We start from the raw sequence: 23,984 nt of genomic DNA on the forward strand, positions 1-23,984 counted from the left end.
TCATTTCTAATTTTATTGATTTGATTTTTCTCCCTTTGTTTCTTGATGAGTCTGGCTAATGGTTTGTCAATTTTATTTATCCTTTCAAAGAACCAGCTTTTGGTTTTGTTGATTTTTGCTATGGTCTCTTTTATTTTATTTGACCTTTCATTACCATTTTGGAACCTATAGAATTGACCAATGTCACCATCTCCACATTTATATTTGTATACTTTTAAAAATTTTATATACTTCCTATCTTATTTACTTTTACATTGTAAATAAGAGTAGAGATTCACATTCTTACACACACCAAAATGTTTGATACTTTGTCTCAAAAGATCAATGAAAGGCAGACAGGCGGACAGTGGGTGAATGCTTGCAACTTTGAAATTTAACTTAACGTCTTTTTTGTGTTTCATTTAGGGTCATCATCTACCAATGATTTGAAAGTTGTGGATCTCATATGTATATGATTTAATTTCCATTGTGTTAAGATTATTCAAATACTGGTCAATAATTTCTACTCATCAGCAAGAAATGAATTTATCGTCTAAGGATACTTAAAGGTATTTTTTTGTAGGCTAATTGCTTTTCCAAAGCTCTTTTAATTATAGAGGAATAGTACCCTATTTTAAACTCCTTTTCCCACAGATTTACTCATTTTCACCCCTGACATCACATTTTATCTTTTTACAGATTTTTTGGATGTGAACCAAATTTTCTTGAAGAGTACTTCTCTATTTTTCCACTAGTTGAAAGGTTTGTAGTTTTGTGGACCAAACAAATATTTCTGAAGATGTTTATTATGGCTCATTAAATAGAAGTAAGATCTAAAGGTTAGCACATAAGCTGGGAAGCTAAAAGTTTTGTATTATAATGCAGTTTGCCACATGAATGTGTGACAAAGTGCTCACTAGGAAGATAGTGATTGTATATCCATCTTGTGTTAGTTTCTTCATTTAACCAAAAAATTATTTAAAAGTATTAATAATAATTAGTTGAACTGGGATTCTATGAAGAAGATCTCAGAGATGTGTGAACTTTGGCCTCAATTACTGTAAGGGCACATGTATACATGCTAGTCCAAAGGACTGCTAAGTAGAGTGTACAAGCATCTACCCCCTTCTTAAGCAGCTCAACATCACTCAGGGCATTATTTAAACAGTCTCTGTGCCTGTTAATGAATAACCATGAGGCTGTAGCCACATATTTGAGCCGGCATTCTGTTCAGTTCAGTCACTCAGTCGTGTCCGACTCTTTGCAACCCCATGGACTGCAGCATGCCAGGCCTCTCTGTCCATCACCAACTCCCAGAGCTTACTCAAACTCATGTCCATCAAGTTGGTTATGCCATCCAACCATCTCATCCTCTGCCGTCCCCTTCTCTGCATAATTAATAGTATAATGCACATAGAAAAGTCAAGTTGTAGAAGTTAAGAAACCACAAAAGAGGGGAAGATTGGAAAATAAACTTGGTCACATAAATTCAATGTTAAGAAAGCCATGGTGAGAGATTCACAAGAGGTTACTACTTACAGAGTGAAGAGGGGGACCTCCTGGGAACTGAAGACCTTCTGGGATTAAGTGCAGCTGGACCTGAACCAAGTATCAGTGCTTTACTGTGTGTGTTAGTTGCTCAGTCATGTCTAACTCTGCAACCCCACAAACTGTAGCCCATCAGGCTTCTCTGTCCATGGAATTCTCCAGCAAGAATCCTGCAGTGGATTGCCATTCCATTCTCCACAGGGTCTTCCCAACCTAGGGATCGAACCCTGGTCTCCTGCATCACAGGAAGATTCTATACCATTTTGAGCTACAGGGAAGTCTTGCTACTTTACAGCTTATTTCAAGCAGCAACCTTGGGATCAAGCATGGCCAGATTTGATCCCAGGCTCCTTTTGTTGCTGAGTGCCCTGGACAAATTACTTCTGTGAATCTCAACTGTATTTCTTAAAAAATGAGGATATCTACTTCACAGGCCATGGGGCTTCCCAGGTGGCTCTAGTGGTAAAGCACCTGCCTGCCAGTGCAGGAGACTTAAGAGCCTCAGGCTCGATCCCCGGGTCTGGAAGTTTCCTTGGAGAAGGAAATGGCAACCCACTCCAGTATCTTTGCCTGGAAAATCCCATGGACAGAGGAACATGGCAGGCTACAGTCCACAGTGTAGCAAAGAGTCAGACACAACTAAAATGACAATGTAAGAACTAAATGAGATAACCTGACATTGGGTAAAGACATCCCATGCCTTGATGCCCAAACCAGCATCAAAGTTTGCAATGGTTAAGTGCTGTACTCTAAAATGTGACTGTTCAAGTCACTGCTCTCTCACAATTACAGCTGTGTGATCTTGGACAAGTCACTTGACCTCTCTGTGCTTCAGTTTCTTCATATGTACTATTAGTAATATTTTCCCCATTGGGTTATGAGGATTAAAGGAGTTAATTTATGCTTGGCACATAATAAACATTTTAAAAGTGTTTACCTAAAAATGTTCAGTAGTCTTGGATACTTTCTAGAAGTGATTCATTTTATTTTAGGTTATATTCACATAACTGGACAGAAAGGTGTTAACAGTCTTGCAAGCTGCCAGTGAGTGTCTTCTAACTGAGGCAACACTGCCTGCCTGCGGGGAACAGGTGGTGGTAACTTACCTCGGGTTGACGTGGATAGTTGCAAGGTAGATCCCGGTGAGAACCTTTGGAGCCAGCAGCCAGGCTGCTTCGTTACTGCTTTGTTACTGACATTGAACAAATTAACATTTCTGACCATCTCCTCCCTTGTGACATGGGGATAATTTTTGCCTCTCTGAGTGGTGTGAGGATTAAATAGAGGTAACTTACCTACAGCCCAAAGCCTGCACCAGCACAGAGCGGCAGCAGTAACGATGATTACATCAAATATATACAGCAGTTGAGTCCTTGGAGATTCTTAAGGGAGGGAAACCAGAAGGTAGCCAGAAGTGGCCCTTTTACCTGTCTGATTTCGGCCTGGAGAAGAGGAAAACCACCAATCTCTTCCTTTTGCAACGAGGTAACTATAGAGGTCTCCCCTTTGAAAGATTACCTTTTCACACTCCTCCTTGTCGCTCCTCAAAGACACTGTTCCTTCTAATTTTATAATCTCATTTCTGTACGTGCGGGTTTATCTGGGCTTGGTGGCGAGCCAAGGTTGGGTGGAGAGAGGCATTAAAACCTGGCAACCTGGCTCTGGATGCCGCAGGGCTCCTGCCAGCCGTCCTCGGTTAAAAACGTGCTTTTTATTTCCCTTTCCCGCAGCCTCCTGTGCAGCAGCTCATTACCACCCGCTTCAATCACCGCTGCCAGCATCTCCCCAGAATATTTCCCCCTCCCCCCGCCCCGTCTCAGGGACATTGGTCGTAGCTGACATTTAAAGGAAATAAACACCGATTTAAAAAATTACAACCATCTCCGCCTGAAGAACCCAGCAGCAATGAATAACAGAACAGTCCAGAGAAGAGCGCCTGTCGGGGCTCAGCTCCGCAAGCCCTTCCCGCCACACAATTCCCCACACCCGAGCATCACAAATCACCATTTCCAGGCACCACTTGAGGCTGCCAATTCTACTTTCGCTTAATCTCATTTTAAATTCCAGCTACAGACGCGGCTCGGTCGCTGCGGCGAGGAGCGGGGCGGGGGTCAGCGGGAGGGACGCAAGGCCTAGGTCTGAAAGAAGCGCAGGGGCCCCTCGCGGTTTGGGGTCTCAGGCGGATCCCCAGAACCAATGCGGGCCGCCCAGGCTCCGAGGTGGGCGAGCCCCGAGGGGCGCTAGGCGCAGCCCGCGCAGACAAAGAAGCCGGCGCCAGCACAGGTCCCCACCGCCCTTCTCCTCCGCGCCTCCTCTCAGAAAAAAAAAGAGGGAAATCTGAGGGCCAAAAGGAGACCGTCCAGTCCTTTTGCTCCTCCAGACACCTAGGAGGGAGCGTCTCTCTTTCTGAGGCGTTTAACTCCCTCAGGGCAGATTCGTGGACTCCGTGGCCCCGACCCCGCCCGGCGGCCCTTTAGAATGCGAACTGGGCTTCGGCGCCGGGACTCCCGAGAGGCGTGCGCCCAGCGCAGCGCGAGGTGCGGCGAGCGAGCCCGAGTGGGCGGGGGCCAGGCGGGCGCGCGCCGTGCGACGCGCGGGGGCGGGGGAGCGGCCGGGACACGTGTGGCAGCGGCGGGGGGGATTCGGCGCCCGGGGCTTTAAGAAGGTGTGGAGTGGGGCGGGAGCTTTCCCAGGCCCGGCGGAGGGGCGTCGCGCAGAGGCGGCGGCGGCGCACCGAGGCAGCGACCGTCCCGCTCCCGGCGTCCGCAGCCCGGCCCCGCGCTCCCGCGGGCCAAAGAAACTTTGGGAGCAGCGGTCTCCCGCGGAACTTCCCGGCGGGGCTCGGCGCCCGCGCCCGCGCCCGCTCTACTCCGTCCGCCGCCTTCTCGCATTCTCTCCAAGCGGCTACTCGGTCCCGGCGCCTCCAAAACTGAATGAGAGAGCGGCGCTCAGGGCGCGCGGTGGCGGCGGCGGCGGCATGGAGCGCAGTTCCTGGGCCCCGCGGACTTTCCTCCTGGCGCTGGTGCTGGGGGCGACGCTGAGGGCGCGTGCGGCGGTGGGCTATTACCCTCGCTTTTCGCCATTCTTTTTCCTGTGCACTCACCACGGGGAGCTGGAAGGAGATGGGGAGCAGGGCGAGGTGCTCATTTCCCTGCACATTGCGGGCCACCCCACCTACTACGTTCCGGGACAAGAATACCATGGTAGGTACCTCAGCATCTCCGCTCTCACCGGCCAGCGCAGCTTTGTACCGCTTTGCTTCTTCCCAGGGGCCATTTAAACCTGAACCGTGACAACCCTTACCTCAGCTTTGCGCTCGGAGGAGGGAGAGAAAACAAACTTAGTGGGGGAGAGAGTTGCGAGTTAGAATTTATTCACCGGTCGCCCCCCACCCCGACTCCACACGCTCCCCTCACGCGTCTCTCCGAGAGGAGCGGGTTCTAGGCAGGGAAAGGCCGGAAAATTTGGTCCTCCTCACTCGTGGTTCTGACAGCTGACACTTGAATGAATTCGCGCCTCTTGTTTCCTTAACCCGAGTCCTCGGATTCCAGACCTTTGTCCCTGCTCTCGTTCCCCCTGCAGGGCAGCCGAGTGGCGCTAGGCTGTGCGGACCCGCTGGTGACAGATTGACGCGCCCGGGTCCGCAGCCGCCCCGCGGGTCGCCCGCCCGCCGCAAACTTCCCGCAGCTTCTCGGCCAGGGGTCCTTCTCGGTTCCTTCGTAGTCAACGGCCCTCCTGACAGGGAGCGGCTGCTTCCAGCGCTCTGTTCTAAAGTGGCGTTGAAAATGTCAGGAAATGGTGTGTTTTTTTTCTAAGTCTCCTCTTATTTTAACGTGCCTTTTCTTTCTAGAACGATCTCTGTGATATTTATTAATGATTATGTCTTTTTAATCTGCACAGCTTTAATTTCCAGGTAGGGACTGGAAGTTCCTTATAATTTAAAGATACCTTTTGAAAAAGGATCATTATGGAGCCCTTCATCAAAATTAAACATGATTGAAGAGGTACAATTTAGCTGCAAGCAATAGAATGTTGTGTAGTGCATGCATTTTTGATGTTTTAAGCTAGTAAATGGAGTATGTGGGAAAATAAGATATTGTCTATTTTCTATTATTTCTATTATTTCCTGGAACTTCTGAATATTTCTCTTCACTTCCATGGCGCTTTTAAGCGGCAACAGGCACTATTTAATTAGAATCTAAAGGCAAAAATACTGATACCCAACCAAATAGAAACTGTTGTCTCGTGATTTCATGTTACAGTTTCCATTTTTTGTGGGCTAACAGTTATTGGCATAGCAGGAGATAATCCACGGAGCAGCTGGCATTTGAGATAAACATGGATATAAAAATGATAAGAAATCTTAAGTTTTCTAGTTTAAAAAATCCTTCATATCCGCTTTAAAATATTTAATCTAAATGCTTACTAGAGATTTAAAATAGTACTTTAAAAAAAAAATAGTACTTTTACAGCTTTCTTGTGGCATGGCGGCAGCCTTGTCTGTAAAGCAGAAGTCTAATTTGGTGGAATTTCAGACTTTGGAATATTAATTTTCTGTAACTAGTTCCCTCTTTTAAAGCACTTATTGTGCTTACTCTCAAGAGCAGTCTGATGTTTTCCTGAGTTCATGAGAATCTTTTAAGGAAAAGGACCAGCCAATATGATGCCAACTCAGACCTCACCCGAAGACCAATGGATTGAACCTGTCACTTGGTGTGAGTCTTAGTGAAGGTGTAGAGAGTCAAGGCTGGGCTAAAAGATGTGGTTGTCAGGTTGTGATAGAAGACCTATGGTAATACAAAGCCTCATTTCTGCCCCCTCTGTTTCCATATCCTTTGTAAGGTGCCAGCATAGAAAAGTTAAAAATACCAAAATATGACATAGCCTTTGCTTTTGCTATGAAGCTAGCAAATGTAAGTCAACCTAAGACTGACCATAATCACATTCTAAGTCTAAAAAGAAATAGATGATAGAGAGTAAGATTGCAGTGTAACACTTCAAGTTGCACGTTGTGTGGGAAAGTCTCAATGTCTACCTCTTCCATCACTAGAAAAGGTAGAGAACTTTTATCATGTAAGTTTAAGATGATCAAATCATTCTAAACTTTGTGAATGGTTTTTGTAGGATTTTAAATTCCTGTTACCTGTTTTGTCAAATATTTAGATTTTGAAACTGGCTGTAGCTATAGGCCTTCAGTAAGTTTTTCCTTGTGAAATTTTCTACAGGTAGAAGAACTGTTTAAAAATGAAATGATGCTTACACATGTCTCCTTTTTTTATAGACTTTTGGAAATTAATGTTTAAAATTAATTATGTAACATCTATTTAAGAATTGAACTGATAGTAAGAAATTTTAACCTAATATACTGTTGTAGTTAGGTTAGGAGGTTATTTGGCCAATTTTTTTTTTAAACTAAGAAATACAAAATATTAGCTTCAGACTTTATTTCTAATTTTTTAAATTTTTAAAATGTAACAGTTATATCAGGAAAACTCTATCTTATCTATGATTTACACTGAACTCAGCATTTGAGGGAATGATTCTGGGGTACAGCTGATGACTGTTACTTTTTTACCTAAAAGAATGCATTGAGACAGAGGTAGTGTGTATAGTGCTACCTAACACAGAACATGACTGGAGATCAGGCTGTGTCAGCTACCCTCTGAGACTTGTGTCTGTGACAGAATAAGAGATGGAGATGCAAATATCAGAGTTCAATATTATGGGTCTCTGTATGTGTAGTATTTGTTTAAAGATTTTTGTTGAAAATCTTCTGGAAAAAAAAAAACACAACAAAAATACAATACAAAGAATTTGAAATTTGTGTATCTAACAGAATTGTCAGATATTCCTATCAAGTAGTGTATTCATCTGTTCACAGTTTTGGAAGCTCTACTAATTCTCATCACTTGATCACTTGGTACCTCTGTTGTCAGCTTCTTGTATCTTTTAAATCTGTTGTCTGTGACTTTCTTGAAAGGGCATCGTTAGTCACAATGAGCCGTGGTGTCTGCATGATGAGTTTAGAAACTCGGCAGTAAGAGGTTATGGTTGTATATTTAGCAATATATGTCTATGTGTATGTATATCATGTTGAATTAGGAAAGTCTCAGGGTCGGAGCAATTTTTCCTAGAATTTCCTTTTTTGGCACAAATCTCCAAATATGGTCAGTTTCCACAGCATGGTTTCCAGGCCCATACCTTAATTTCTTTTTTTTTTTGGTAGAAAATTGCAAATGATGGGAAAATAGGAAATGGAAACCTAGATGGTCCAGTCAGGTAGCCATTCTCTTCCTAAGCCACACCTGGCAATTCACTGCTCCTTCTCCTAAGGACCAGGTCATGATTGTGAAACAAGCAAAGATTGAGTTGATGTCTGCACCTTTTCTTTCCCCTGATAATCCCTCTTCTTCACCCTGACTCCTTAGGCTTTTGTTTAAACCAATTTGTAGTGAATGTGACTTGTCAATGTTTTATTCTCCCACAGTCTTAATTACAACTGTGGAAAGAGGTTTTTCCCTTTTTGTTTAAAAGAATTTGGACATCATTGAACAGACAGATAGTATATTTTGAACTAGAAAGATTTGGATAAACCTGACATCCTGTAATAAGAAAATGCCAACTCACAGGATGGGCTTTATTCAGTCATCAGAAGGGAGAGGTCAGATATAAGAGAAAAAAAAAACACATTATCTGTGAAAGCCTAAGTAAATGAGTCTGTGAAAAGTGCCTGAGCTTCCATGAGACAATTCAGATATGAGACAATTTCTCTAAATTTCTAAAAAGACTAGAATACCCATTATTACAGTGGCATAAGGTGGGGGAAATGTTCCAATACAGTGAAAAATATGCTCTAAAATATTGATAGAGGAAAAGTATCTGTTTTAAGCAGAACTGAATAGGTAATAAAGCATAATGCTTTATAAAGGGGATTTGATTATATTTTGTAAATTTGGTATCACTACTGATAGTTCTTCTGTCCTACATTTTCATTCTATTATTTATTTAATCATATTGTGGAGTGTGTGGGAAAACAAACTTCAACTGCTAAAACAGAATGTTTACGTAAAAAAGGTAAAATCAGAATAAAGTATTTAGGGTATTTTGTTGGAACCATTATTGGTATTATATTAAATGTGTTCTGGAATCAACTGGTTGCCATTTAAAAATCACCATTCAAAGGCAGTGCAATATAATGACTTCAAGTACTAGAATGATGTGTATGTCAGATACAATTTTTGGTAATATACTCCAGATTAAATTTCTTTCAAGGGAATGATTTTTTTTTAATTTGAATTAAATAATTATTTGAATTAATATTGCAGTTATTTGAATTAGCAATTATTTGAATTAATAGCAACCTGCTATTGCTAAGGTAACTGGGTTATTGATTGGGTGAGTAGATATTTGTTCTTTATATGTCTCTCACTCTGGAATCAGCATATTTAAACTCAGAATCATTTGTCAGATGCAATTTATAAGTGAACTACATCTGTGTCCTGCTTGTATATAACTATGAAAACTGAATATTTTAAAGCATTTTCCTCTACTTGTCTGATATTTCATCTCGTACTCTACAACTTATTTCAAATATATGTTACTGATGTGGTTCAGATTGTTTCTTAAATCATATAAACATTGATTTAATATATATTCCCTGTGTGAGTTTCAAAAAATTAGGCCTTTAGAATCATAATTGAAAACATCTAATTTAGGCAGATGTTCTTACTTCAGTCATAGCACTACATTACTAGAAATTATTTAATTAGAATATTTTCCTCTAATTTTTATGAATCTTTATTTTAAACTATTATTTTTGTTTTCATCAAAAATGGTAAAGAATAAAAGTTGTATCATTGTAATCATGTATTTTTATAGAACCATCTTATTCCAATAAATTTGTCTTTTCACCTTTAAAAAATCATAGGTGTTTTCACATTTTTTTCCATAAATTAGTTTCATTCAAAAGATAATATCTAGAACTTATCTTTGATTTATTTTTCCCCTGCCTGGAATTGGTCAACTCTATAGATGATCTGGAAATCTTACATTATTAGTTATATAGGATATATTGCATATTAAGCCATACTTGTTCTTCCAATGACTTTAGATGACACCTTGACAGTTATTTATTGTGTCTTTAATGTTCACAAATAGTCACTAATGCATGTATATTTGAAATATATTTCAGGTAGCCTTTACACTGGAAAAGCATAAATGAGTTACTGGTACTTTTTAAACACTGGCATTAAAAAATCTTGTATATATTCTCACACAAAAATATAAAGCTCTTTCTTCTTTTAAAAAATTCTTTATGTGATATAAAAATAGAAAAAAATAGATAACCCTATACTCAGTGCTTTTAGTTAGAATGGGTAGATTCAGTGTGCAAAGAAGTGCTTTGAACTATGATTGGGTGATGACAAAACACACGTATGATAAAGAAAATTCATTTATCTAAATGTTTTGGCTTCAATGATAACTTGGGTGATTAATCCACCCCTCTCCTACCCCACTGATTTTAAAGTTATTTATAAAATAATAAAGCTGTATCAATCTTATTAAACTTAAAGAAATATTAACACATTTTCAGAAATTGGAACTGAATTTTCAGATATGAAGATTTCTTAATGACTGTTCAAACACAAGAATGGTATATTTAAAAAAAAAATACTCTTGGCTCTCAGGAAATTCCACGTGAGGTGATCTCACTTTGGTGTCTCTTGTTTAGCTTAGAGAGTAATTTTTGCCATGGTCACCTGCCATGCCCATCTCATTGAAGGCAGAGCTTCTGAAGGGTTGAATGCTGTGCCTATGGGTTAACCAATTATTTCTAACATGTGCTTCTCTAAAACTACTCATATTTTTCCTTTTTATTTGATGTCCTGTAGGAGCGAAGGGTAGCAGCTGGATTTGGGGTGTGTAAATGGCAACCCACTCCAGTGTTCTTGCCTGGAGAATCCCAGGGACGGGGGAGCCTCGTGGGCTGCCATCTATGGGGTCACACAGAGTCAGACATGACTGAAGCGACTTAGCAGCAGCAGCAGCAGCAGCAGCAGCAGCAGAAGGATCACTACAAATGTACAGATGTTGATTTATGGCTTAAGGCAGCTCTAATTATTAAAAAAATGTAATTAGATAGCTTTTGAATGCCACAAAGAGATAGTTATAGGAATTATGAGGTTCCCAAGTAAACATTGAAAACCTAGGTTATCTCTCAATGCTAATTTAGCTTTCTTTAGAAACATAAAACTTTGTTTGGGAAACAAATTAAATTTTATTGATTAAAGGACTCTTTGAAACTGTATGCGAACTCATGAGTGTTTCAAATAGCCCTGGTTACTGATGGATGCTGTTGCCCGCATACCAAGGGACATGAAGAAGGAGTGATAGTGGTTTACCAATAAGTGCTATGCTCGCCTCAGAATCATCATTCTCTGCCTTTCCTGCTCTGACCCTGTCTCCTTCCACCTGTATCTCACGTGTTTTCTCCCATGTCCCCTGTCTTCCTCCTCCTATTTTTTTTTTCATTTTCTTTTTTCTTTTGCTCTTTCCCCTCACATCACAGGGCCTTGTCTTCCCTCTCCTCTTCCTTCTTCTTTCCTGCTTCAAAACTTGATTACTTTGCTCCTTTAATTCTTTCTCTTTCTTCCTTTCAGATTTACTGTCACTATCTCAACCTTTTTTCTCTCCTCTTTAGCATGAAAAATATTAGTATATATACAGATAGTGTGTAATTACCATGTATTTTATTCATTGGATATTTATAATAATAAAAGTGGATGAGTTGGCTCCTGTATTTCTCTCAAAAAAATAGCTTCATCTTTCTGTGACATGCACTTGCCCTTTTTAAAAATCATAGGATAGTTATTCCTAATAGGAAAGTAAGGTTCTTGCTTCTACACTGTAAAATCTCTCAGAAGAACTTTCAAGCCAGTAGCTGTTTAATTCTGAGTTAGCTACTTTCCCCACTGTCAGCTATGGAGTCAAACTGCAGAATCAGAAGTCTGTGTATGGAAGCATATGTATATAAATATATATATACACACACACCATGAGGAAGAGGTACAGTTTAGGAAAATGCACACTGAATTAGCTTAACTCTAAAAGGTAGGTTGATTTGATGTCTTGAATGCTTGAGTTCATAAAGACTTTTCTAATAAAGGGATGGACTGTTTCTATCATCACCTCAGTCACCTCAAGTTATATCCTTTACTTTCTAGTCTCTTTGCTAAGACTCCTAACAATTGTATAGCTATGAAATAGTGATGCCACCTTTCAGGGTACCTGGCACTTAACAGGTTATAAAGAGGGTAGAGACCTTGGCATGAACACTAGATTGGGTGTCAAAAAGGGAGGTGTGTTGCTCTGGGGTAAGTTCCACAGTCTTTCTTCATTAAAACCTATTTTAGGGACTTTCGTACTGGTCAAGTGACTCAAGACTCCATACTCCCAATGCAGGGAAACCCTTGGTTGGATCTGTAGTCAGAAACGAGATCCTACATGCTACAACAGTATTCTTGCCTGAAAAATTCCATGGACAGAGGAGCCTGGTGGGGTACAATCCATGGGGTCATAAAGAGCCAGGCACTACTGAGCAAGATAATGGTGGTGGACGAGGAGTTCAGCAGGAACTGAAGGAAATAACTTGAGGTGACTGAGGTGATGATAGAGACCATCCCTTTACTAGAAAATGCTTTATGCAGTCAAAGTTTATACCTGAACAGCTGTATCAGCCCTGGAATACCTCTTATGGACTTCTTGTATCTTAAGAGAAATCAATCAAGTTCTTGTTATTTGCACCTGTGTAATTCTAATTATTTTTTCTAAACACATAAATGATCCATTTTGCATTCTCTTTTAGATTTGTCCCAATTCTTGTATTGAGCTCTGAAGTGCTCCGGTTCTCCCATAGAATTGCTTTTGGTCACATTGATGGAACTACGATATTTAGTAAGACACTTTTGATGATACATTTTCAGAGTTTCCCTCAAGATGTACTATTAATACTTCTGCAGGTGGCAAAAGAGTGCATTGTATGCTAACTTTTTACTGATGTTTTGAGAAGGTAACCTGTGCCCTACCTTTAATTACTGGAGTTTCTTGTAACTGATGATTTATGCTGGTGAGTTTGTTTATAAACTTTATTTCCTGTCAGTCCTATTTGTCTAAAATGCAGTATCACCATATGTAAATCCTGTTGACACTTAAAATACTTAGATGTGTGACATGATTGTGAACATGAGCTCTGCCCCAACCTTAACCTTGTTTGTTATGTCTGGCTCAGCCTCTAGGACCAAATCCAGTATTGTCATTTCTCTCTTGCTTGCTGCATATTGACAGAGGAAACAGGCATCTCAGCCTTACCTTTAGGAACATAGAATCTTCTTGTTTAGGCCACCTTTGTTATGAATGTTGAAATATCCTATGATCATAGTTGCAGATCTTTTCTTACTTCCTTTTTTTTCGTGTAAACATTTCCTGTAACCTCATCCTGCAAAAAATGTTACATGTCCAGTGTTTGTGATAGAGGAATATAAGGAAATTAGTTGGTTGTAGGCCTTTTTTTTTTTTTAAAGATGAGTTCATATTCCCATTCCAGGCACTGATACTATCAAAAAATTTTTAGAAAGGTAACTCAGGAACTTGGGAATAAATTAATAACAACAACATTAACAATAGCAAGCCCTAAAGAAGCCCTTAGTATGTGTCAAGTACTGATCTATATGCTTTATGTTAAATATTAATTCATGTAATTTTCACAAGAACCTCATGAGGTGGGTATTGCTATCCTCCTTTTCTGGAGATAAAATCTAAGTCACAGAAAAATAAGTGTTTTTTGCCCAAGATCATGAAACTGTCATGCAAGAGTGCTCAGTCCGTCTTGCTTCAGAACCCATATTTTTATCTACTATGCATTTATTTTTAGAAATGAGAATTATTTCAAGAAAGAGATAATAATAAAACATTACAAAAGACATTTTAACAGAGGGAAAATAAGGAAAAGTGAAAGCTAATTTTGTTATTTAAAGACTACAAAATGAAAACCACAAAGATTATATCCATGCCAAACAAGACCAGGATTTTATAGTCCTAAATATTCCTTGACTAGAATCACCTTCCAGACAAAGCACAAAGCAAAGATAACATTTAGTTTACTGTTGACTTAAAAGAGTTAACATGCCTTTAAACTATCATCATGAATAGAAATATGAGAAAGTGATTCGCAAATTTTGCTGAAATTTATTAACATTTTGATGAATGTAATTTTAGTGAAGATTTTCAAGTAAATAGGGAATTTCTTCTCTGACTTACTGTTAGAACTTGAGTAGGACATGAATATAAGAGGAAAACTGTAAATTTAGATATAGAGACATTTTAAAAGATTTTCATTGCAGTGCATCTATTTGTAACATATTTCTTTCTTTAGGAAATTCCTTCAAGTGTTACCAGTCTGTGGGTAGAGCCTGTGAAGTTGAGTAATGGGCTTCACAGCGAAAGTCCTGGTGACAGTCCAGAGCGTTGTACAGTGTCTGACCTTGCTTGTCTATCACTGTCTCACAGTGATAGAGACGCCAGTGGAATAACGAGTTGCTTTATACTTGCCTTTGTAGGGTTATTTTTCAGATGTGAATCAGATTTTTAAATATCACTTTCTATTGAGCTTATTTGAATGAGGAGGAAAAGGGCTAAGCATCATCTCCTGCCCTTGTCCCCAAATTAATTCACCTTCTACCAAGGAGGGCAGAAGTCAGTTGGAGGTTTGGTGGCAACCAGGTGAGGTGACACATGAATTATGGTAGTAATACCAGTGTTTCCGAAGAATTGATGCTTTTGAACTGTGGTGTTGGAGAAGACTGTTGAGAGTCCCTTGGACTGCAAGGAGATCCAACCAGTCCATTCTGAAGGAGATCAGCCCTGGGATTTCTTTGGAAGGAATGATGCTAAAGCTGAAACTCCAGTATTTTGGCCACCTCACGCGAAAAGTTGACTCATTGGAAAAGACTCTGATGCTGGGAGGGATTGGGGGCAGGAGGAGAAGGGGACGACAGAGGATGAGATGGCTGGATGGCATCACCAACTTGATGGACGTGAGTTGGGAGTGAACTCCGGGAGTTGGTGATGGACAGACAGGCCTGGCGTGCTGCAGTTCATGGGGTTGCAAAGAGTCGGACATGACTGAGCCTCTGAACTGAACTCAGCTGAACTGAACCAGTGTTTCCTGAATTGTCACCATTGTAATTTATCCTAAAGTTTGTCATCAGATCTGAATGGAGAGCCACTGACCCCTGGTGGAAGCTAAATCAGATGGTGGAGGACAGATTCAGGCTGGGAGCTTCCTGTGTCAAACCCACAGAGGGCCTGAAGGGAGGAAGGCTTATGCTTTCACTAGGGGAGAAAAATGTGCTTCATTGGACATTAACAAAAGGACAGTAGCCTTATAAAGCTATTATCAAAAAGTGTAGAGAAGGTCCACATAGAGATCATTTCTTTCCTCAGGCAGGACAGAGCAGATCATCTCTCTGTTTAGCATTCACCAGTGAGCTGTGCCGAGTTGTAGCTCTAATGGCAGATCCGTGAGCCTCCAGGGTGGTGTAGGAAGCCCAGAGGCTAGTTACTGGGTGACCTGACCTGATACAGGTATTAAACTGTGAATATTTGTCTCAAAGAGGCAGACACTTCAATTCCAAATGAATTGTGAAGCATTTTAAACATACAGAAAACTACAATAAATTAAAATTCAAGATTGGTATCACTAATGAGTACCCAAGGGATACCTATCTGTATCCGTTGAAGTAAAATGCAAATGCTCTGGAGATCAAGCTCTTCACAATTGTTAAAATAATACTTAATTGATTTGACCCACATTGCTGAGTGATTTTTGCACATCTAGACAAGTTTGTCCTGTCTCAGCTATGCCAGGGGTTCCCATATATTTCTACAATATAATGAAAAACATGGAAGCTTCGCAAACATGAAAGAGCAGGAAATCTTGAGCGAGGTACAGGCTTGGTTGTCATCTTATAGAAACAACTGGTAAAAAATAAAGTTCATTACTTTGGTTAATTAAAGACAGATATTTCCAGTGAATAAGAAGAATGTTTCTTAAAAGTATTGTCAGTAAAAGATTTATATTGAAATTTAGGTTGGCTATTGAAATATTACCAAGTAAAACAATTTCTTAAGCTTTTGTTTTGGTTACAATAGCCTCTAAACCTTTATTTTTACTTATGTTGTGACATGGACCCATGTGAAGATTTATAAGTTTTATTATTAGCTACCACAGAGTTGTACAGGTTGGAGAAGGGCAGGTGTGCCAGAGTACCGTGGCTGCCAGCCACAGAAACTGGTTGTGGCTAATGTGGGCTAAAGGAATTCATTAATAGGAAGTGGTTTAGAATGGAAGGAAAATCCAGATATTAGACTTAGAAATGATGATAGAGTATCATGGAACAGGGAATCAACTGCTAAAGGAATCATGGTGTAAGAATCATGATTTTCTGACTTTTTAAAGACTTTATCCACCCCTCACCCCCATTTTCAGGCTTTTCTGGCCCCACAGCTTGGATGAAACCTCTCCAACTCCTTTGCTTTCTTGTTGTCAATGAATTCTAATTCCTGGGACCAAGCTATGGCCATCCCACTGAGATGGACTTTAAGATCAGAGGGATATCTCTTTCTGAAGGAAAATTCAGGTTCTGTTACCCCAAAGAAGGAGAAATGAGTGTAAGGCAGGCAGAAACAACAGACGAGTGCCACAATAGTCACGATACATGGTTAAGGGGAGAAAAAAAGTGTAAAATGACCTCTGGGAAAGGAAGTATTGACACACAGGTCATATGGAGAAGCAGTGTTCTCTGGGGTCCTATTGCATTCTTCATTATGTGTGAAGATTTTAAGCGATGTTTTGAGGGCACGTGTCAAAGGGCGAATTATCTTTTTATTATGGATATAGATCCAACCTAAAAGTGACTTACCATGCTTTTGTGTTCTTATAAAAGTGTCTGATTCTCTTTTCTAAGCTGCACACTGCAATGCGGACTGCCTATCCTTGTGCAAGAAACCCAGATTCCCTGAGATGTATGCACTTTTCTCTCTACCTCAGTCCCTGAGGGATCTTAGATTCAGTGATCTCTAAGGGAATATTGAAGGTAAATTAATGAGTACATGCCTCTGCCTTCATGCATTGCCATAGACAAACCATCCCGATATTCACTGGGAAGAATGTCAAAATGTCTTGGTCTTCTTTTGCCCTTTATTCTTCTCCTCCTTCGCTCTGTCGTGTTGGGGTACCCAGGGCTCTGTCCTTTCTCCTTTTCTCTTTTTCGTCTGCCCTATCTCCCCAAGGATGCCATCCATTATGATGCTTTAAGTGCCACCTGTATGTTGGTGACTCTTTGCTGACTTCCTGAATTCCTCACTTTTACACCTCAGTCAGTATCTCTACTTGGATGTCTACTGGTATCTCAAACTTAATATACCCCTAAATGAGCTTCTTATTTCCCCTAACCCTGCCACTCCCAGAGTAGCTCCTCCTCGAGTCTCCTCATCTCGTTTTTTGCCAACTGAGTCATTATAGTTGTTCAGTCCCCAAACTGTTCTTTCCCTAACATTCCACGTCTGGTCCCAAGTCCAGGTAGCTTTACGTTAATACACACCCAGAATCTGCCATGGCCACCACCCCCTCACACCTGGATTACAGCAGGCTGCTGATCACTTCTCCTGCTTCAATGCTTGTCACCTTCATTCTAGTCTTAACACAGCGGCCAGAGTGATTTGGTTCAAACCAACCCTCTGCTCCACACCTAGGACAACTATCCAATCCACCAAGTTGCCTGGAACAGCTCTGGGTCTGCCTCTGTTTTCCCAACAATATTGTCTGAATTTGAAAGATAAAATCTTCTGTAATTCTATCCATCCTTTTTGTTGTTCCCCTTCTTCAAGAAAATCCTTGGCATGGCCTTGAAGGCCCATAGCACCTGGCCCCATTGTAACTTTTCTGACCTCATATCTTACTAACTTTCCTCTTACTTTTCCTCTGAAATTATGCGGGCTTCTTTTTTGTTTTTCAAACACATGAAGGGCTCAGTTCTGTCTCAGAACCTTGGCACTGTCTGTTCCCCTTTCTAGCATGCTGTTCCCCAGATGGCCCCGTGCTCCCTCCCTTCCTGATTCAGGTGTGTCTTCAAACGTCCCTTTTCACTGAGTTTCTCCCTGTCTATAGTCTTTAAGCTTAGTCTCCCCCCAGTATTCCATATCCCTTGGACTGCTTTATTTTCCTTCATAGGTGTTATCATCACCTATGTAATTTACTCTTTACCTTGTTTGCTTTCTGGAACCCTAAGAATAATGCCTTTAAGTTCCACCAAGGCAGGGATTTTTGTCTCTTTTGTTTGCTGCTCTGTTTCCTGTGCCTAAGATAGTGCCTAGCTTATAGCAAGCATGTAAAACATTTTGATATAATGAATTAATGAGCAAAAATAGTACTTGAGAACCCTGTTTTTTAAAATTGTTATGTGAAAATGATATTCAAAATAAGAGGAAAATTTATAAAAAATGGATTTGTGAGTACAATTTGGCCTTTTGAATCCATGATAACAATGTTTTAAAAAATGTAAAAACCATGTTTCTACTTTCCCACCCTCCAAACTTGCAACATTCTCATGACTTTTCTGAGACTATGCAACTCTATTTATAGTAGTCTGTTGGATTGGCTTTGCTTTAACTATATGTTAGCCTATCCAAAAAAGTTCTCATAGCAATTAGTGACTACAATTATTAATAGAAACTATGAAGCTCTTATTCCCAGAAGCTCCTCTGTGCTGCACCATAAATAAATTTGAAGCAATTTTGATGAATGGGTAGATAGTTTGCATTTAAATTTTCATCTGAATGGGAATAAATAATGGGAAGAACAGAGACCGAAATAGCTTGGCTTTGTGCTCAAACAGATATGTAGGAACCTTAAAGAAAACACACAAAAAAAGGAAACAAAAATTTTCTCAAAAGATTTAATCTTTGAAGAGAACTCTATTTGGGCAGTGATGAATATATGAAGGGAACAACAGCTGAGAATTCTGGCTCTTCATTACATTTGATTTATTGATACCTTGTAAGTTGAGAGCATCAGAGGTTCCAAACATGAATTACGGATTTCAACATGAATGTTGCCAGGAGTTGTTAGTGAGAATTGCTTCCTCTTATAGATAAGATTGAAGATTCTTTCCCCTACTCTATTTCTGATATATGTGGGTACTTTATAAAGTATCCTTTGAAGTCAGAAGAAACTTAGCTTTTAGGAATTTATGGTTGTGGACGGCACATGAACTGGTTCATTCTGGACTTTGTGCGTTCAAGCTTTGTGGCCTTGAGCAAGTGATCTCACCTCCCTGTGTCTGTTTTCCCTTCTGAAAAATAGCAGTGATGATAATACCCGGCTCATGGGTTTGTTGTGAAACTTCAATGAGAGAGTACATATAAAGAGCAGCACAATGCCTGGCACAGAAAATAATGTTAGGCATTAGTGTTATCATGCACTTGCTGACACTTTTTCCTGTGAGTAAACAGGTCTATACTGACGGAAACAGGATTTATAATCTCTTTTCTCTTAGCGTTATGTGCTCACTTTATTGATATTTTTCAAAATATATATAATTCTAAGACAGGCATAATACTTTATTGAATGGCTATACATAATTAATAAATTTATAAATGTTTGACATTTTTGTCATTTTCATTTTGTTTTCAGTGTTCTAAACACTATGGTGAATATTTTTATACATCTTTCTAAATTTGGCACAATTCTTCTCCCCCTCCCCCCTGGTTGTGGTTTTATTTTCATTTTTGTCATGAATTTTTATTTGTAGATTATGTTAGTAAATTTATGAAAACAGATATATTTTTGTTTCTTTTGTTCTCTTATATTGCTTTTGTGCTTGGGGAGTCTTTTCCTACTCAGAGACAAGATAAATATTTACATAAATATTTTCCCTATCCTATTTTAAATTATGGATTATCATAACTCTATGCATTGTTAGTGCATTGATTTCATTTGTTTATGTTTCTTTTGTTGTGGGACAAGTGGATCCCTCAGAACCACAAAGGACTCTGTGTTGATACAGTAACATTCTGCCATTACCTAGTTTGTCTTAGCCACTATTAAAAATGCTTTTGAAAAAGCTGTCCCATATACTATGTGTATTGAATTATTGCTACTGACCATAGTTGTGGCATGCAAATGTCAGGTGCCTTTACTTAAGCCTTTCAGGGAATCTTTGCTTTTTTTCAGCAGGATTTAGCTTACTTTCCTGCACAGAATTCTTTTTGGTATTCTAATATTGTCAACTATGAGATCATGGGATCAAGAAATTGCTGACATCAGGAATTACTCTTTTGCTGATGGTACCTTTTTTGAGTGCCAATCAAAAGCATTTCTATCCAGTCTTGTATCACATATATATATATTATCTTATGCCTATGTACATTAGCAGTGTATGAAGTATCTACCTTCTTTTTTATCAAGGAAATGTTAATAAAGCAGAAGTGCCCACATATGAAATGCAAAGTGTGTAGGTTTCTTGTTCTTTCTAATTTAGCTCTCAAGCTACTTCTGTTACTCTCAGACTTCATTTTCTCTTTTTTTGTGGGGGTACGCTTCTGTCTGACAGTGGTGCTGTAGCTTATAATGGGCCTCTTTCTCACTAAATCTAGTGGTGTTAAACTTCAGGAATCCGTAGTGGATGACTGCCCCCTCTGGTCTAAACAGAAATCAGGTGACTGCTGCCAGCAGTTGTGACATGGAATCTTCCTATACTTCACCTGCATTCAGTCCTGTCAGTGCATTTCGGGGAGATAATACCACACCTCTTTGCCCTGTAATTCTAGGCAATACTCCGTGGGAAAATTTAGCAAATTAAGTTATGTGAACCAGTGAAATTCTGTTTTGTTTTTTTTTTTGAGATGGTCCTCAGGACTGAATCCTTGTGTCATGAGAGAGGAAAGTATCTCTAAATCTAATCTCTTGCTGATAAGCAGTCATATGTTTTGCCTGGATGTGTATATTCAGACAGAAATGGGATCAAATTATACCTACCAGTTGGCTTTTTTCACTCAGCTTATATTTTCAGTATCATGCAATAATTACAGAGCTTCATCTTTGTTTAGTGACTACATAGTATTACATTGTATGGATATATACAAACATACAGTTGACATGTTGACATATAGCATGACTTTAAACTGCGTGGGTTACTTATATGAGGATTTTTTTCAATAAGTATAGTATGTACTGCTGTACCATGTGTTCTGAGGCTGGTTGAATCTACAGATACAGAACCATGGATATAGCAGACCAAGTATAAAGTTATGTGTGGATTTTCAACTGAGTAGGAAGTAGGTGCCCCAACCCCTTGTTGTTCAAGGGTCAACTGTAGAAGGGTCAGCTGGAAAAGACTCTTCAGAGTCCCTTGGACAGCAGGGAGATCAAACCAGTCAATCCTAAAGGAAATCAACTGTGAATGTTCATTGGAAGGACTGATGCTGAAATGGAAACGCTAATACTTTGGCCACCTGATGTGAAGAGCTAACTCATTGGAAAAGAACCCTGATGCTTGGAAAAATAGAGGGTAGAAGGAGAATGGGGTGACAGAGGATGAGATGGTTGGATGGCATCACCAACTCAATGGACATGAGTTTGAGCAAACTCAGGGAGATAGTGAAGGACAGGGAAGCCTGGCATGCTATAGTCAGTGGGATTGCACAGATTTGTACATGACAGAGACTGAACAACAACAGCAGCTGTTTTTAATTCCCTCTAATATTGTACTCAAGTTTGGGATAATAAATACAAAATTGCAAAAGTCTTTTTTTAATTCATGTTTATCACTCACTGATGTGCAAATATTCTCACAGTGTAAATAACTAAAACATATTTTTGCTTCAAAATATATTAAGAACACTAAAATACTAACACCTACTGTCAAATTGTTCTCCAAAAAGATTATATTAGTTTACACATTGTCCAGCAACCTATCTGCACACACACACACACACACACACACACACACACACACCTCAGTACTCAGTGATACAGTTATTTTTAGTATTCACTAAACTATTGGTTTGAAAAAGAGTATTTTTAAATTATTTTATTTTTGCTTCTTTGATTATTAGAGGGGTAGAAGACTTTTGTATGCCTCATAACTGATGTATATGTGATCCTTTGTGTGTATCTGTTAGATCCTTTACTCATTTTTCTATTTTAAAGTTCCCCTTTTTCATATTGGTTTGAAGAAGTCTTTATTAATGTTAGTCATCCTTTGTAATAAATGTTACAAGTATTTTTCCCCAATTTGTTCTTTATCTTTTGATTTTTATGTAGTCAAACCAATCTGTTGTCTTCTCTTTTCAGAGAGGAATGACAGTTGTTAGTGGTGTGATCTCTAGAATCAGACATACCTGAATTGTAGTCCTGACTCTGCTACTTTGTTTTAATAGTTGATTCTCATTATATGTGATGGTTTTATTCTATAATATCTCTGGGAACACTGAATTAAATACTGAACTGTGGTTCCTAGAAGAAATATAGAGTTAGATTCCTGTGAGCCTCTGGTCACATTTTCATAACAGATCAATACATGTTTTATGTGTGTTTCTGTTTAAAGACACCTTATTGAATACACATTGCTGATTCATTAACATTGAACTCATGGCCAGCAGTACTATAATTCACACATAAATGTATTTTCTCTATTAGATGCATCACAGCCTTCTTGCTCTTAGGAGCACTAGACAGCACTCCAGCACTGTGTGTGGGGAGTTGGGGGAGGGGTCTGCATTTTCAGCAGTGAAATCACCAACAAAAAGCACAAAAATGTGAAAATGAGGCTAAATAGAACTTGAAAAGGATACTTGTTTACAGTATGGGAGTTGAAATAAAAAGTCAGACACTTGCCTTATTCAACTGGGACTGTGCATCTTAGGTGACTCAAATTTTTTGCCACTCTGTGCATGTGAATGACTGTGAAAGTGCCATGAGTATTGCTTTTGGAGTTACAAGTATATTTTAGAGAACAGGTGAATTAACAAACATGGAATCTGTGAATAATGAAGGTGGACTGTATACACTGCTGTGACAGTTACTTAACATCTCTAAGTCCCATTTCATTATATGTAAAAGGAAGACTTACATTGTGACATGACATAGTGAGATGTATTTGGTATATAATAAGCTGGTAAATGTTAGCTGCAATCAGTATTGTATGATTTTGTCCTTTAGTGTCATGCATACAAAAAGCATCCTGAACTCTCATATTATGAAAACATTCTTATATTCTCTCTTAGTCGTTTTGTTTTTGCATTTAATCCTCAAATCAGTTGGACTTCTTTCATGTCTGGGAAGTATGGTACTGATATAATGTTTTTCTATGTGTTCTGTCAGTTTCCTCACTACCATTCCTTGAATAGAACATTTTCCTTCTACTAATTCTCGTTTTTTAACCACTAGTTTTTAAGTATTTTATTCTATAGTGCAAGTGATCTTTTACAGTACATCTAATTGACCATTTCTAGTATATAGGAACGCTATTGAATTTTATATATTTTGTATGTAGGTGTTTTATTGAACTCTCTGAATGTTTTTACCAATATTTGGAAAGGTCAATTTTCTTCCATTTTTAGGAGGCACTTTTACAGCACTCAGAAAATAAATTAAGAAAGGATGGAGGAAGAAGACAAATTGCATATGAACCAGGAAGGGGTAACAAGAACTTAATTTTACATCTTGCTGGAAAAAAAGGGAAAACAATAGAATGGGAAAGACTAGAGATCTCTTCAAGAAAATTAGAGATACCAAGGGAAGATTTAATGCAGAGATGGGCACAATAAAGGAAAGAAATGGTATAGACCTAACAGAAGCAGAAGATATTAAGAAGAGGTGGAAGAATACACAGAAGAACTGTACAAAAGAATTCTTCATGACTCAGATAATCACGATGGTGTGATCACTCACCTAGAGCCAGACATGCTGGAATGTGAAGTCAAGTGGACCTTAGGAAGCATCCCTATGAACAAAGTAGTAGAAGTGATGGAATTCCAGTTGAGCTATTTCAAATCCTGAAAGATGATGCTGTGAAAGTGCGGCACTGAGTATGCTAGCAAATTTGGAAAACTCAGCAGTGGCCACAGGACTGGAAAAGGTCAGTTTTCATTCCAATTCCAAAGAAAGGCAATGCCAAAGAATGTTCAAACTACCGCACAATTGCACTCATCTCACATGCTAGTGAAGTAATGCTCAAAATTCTCCAGAAAAGGTCAGTTTTCATTCCAATTCCAAAGAAAGGCAATGCCAAAGAATGTTCAAACTACCGCACAATTGCACTCATCTCACATGCTAGTGAAGTAATGCTCAAAATTCTCCAAGTCAGGCTTCAACAGTACGTGAACCATGAACTTCCAGA

The 23,984-nt window shown here is 39.3% G+C and overlaps 1 protein-coding gene and 1 long non-coding RNA gene across 4 annotated transcripts in view; both read left to right on the forward strand.

Annotated features, from left to right (window-relative positions):
* The window catches only part of LOC113891559, a 103,059-nt gene extending 101,795 nt beyond the window's left edge, over window positions 1-1,264 (forward strand). Inside the window, exons 4-5 of the long non-coding RNA XR_003510799.1 lie at window positions 406-548; window positions 679-1,264. This is a non-coding gene — a long non-coding RNA (uncharacterized LOC113891559). The remainder of the gene's footprint in view (window positions 1-405; window positions 549-678) is intronic.
* A 2,947-nt stretch (window positions 1,265-4,211) lies between these two features.
* RELN (reelin) overlaps window positions 4,212-23,984 on the forward strand; it is a 558,183-nt gene continuing 538,410 nt past the window's right edge. For 2 of the 3 annotated variants that reach the window (XM_027539731.1, XM_027539732.1), the window contains exon 1: window positions 4,213-4,730. In XM_027539731.1, coding sequence (XP_027395532.1) covers window positions 4,505-4,730 — 226 coding nt within the window. In that variant the 5' untranslated portion in view covers window positions 4,213-4,504. Of the gene's footprint in view, window positions 4,731-23,984 lie in introns of all 3 variants that reach the window. The other variant, XM_027539733.1, reaches the window with a different exon arrangement.

This window comes from Bos indicus x Bos taurus, chromosome 4 (assembly GCF_003369695.1).
Source record: "Bos indicus x Bos taurus breed Angus x Brahman F1 hybrid chromosome 4, Bos_hybrid_MaternalHap_v2.0, whole genome shotgun sequence".
Classification (NCBI taxonomy): Eukaryota; Metazoa; Chordata; class Mammalia; order Artiodactyla; family Bovidae; genus Bos; species Bos indicus x Bos taurus.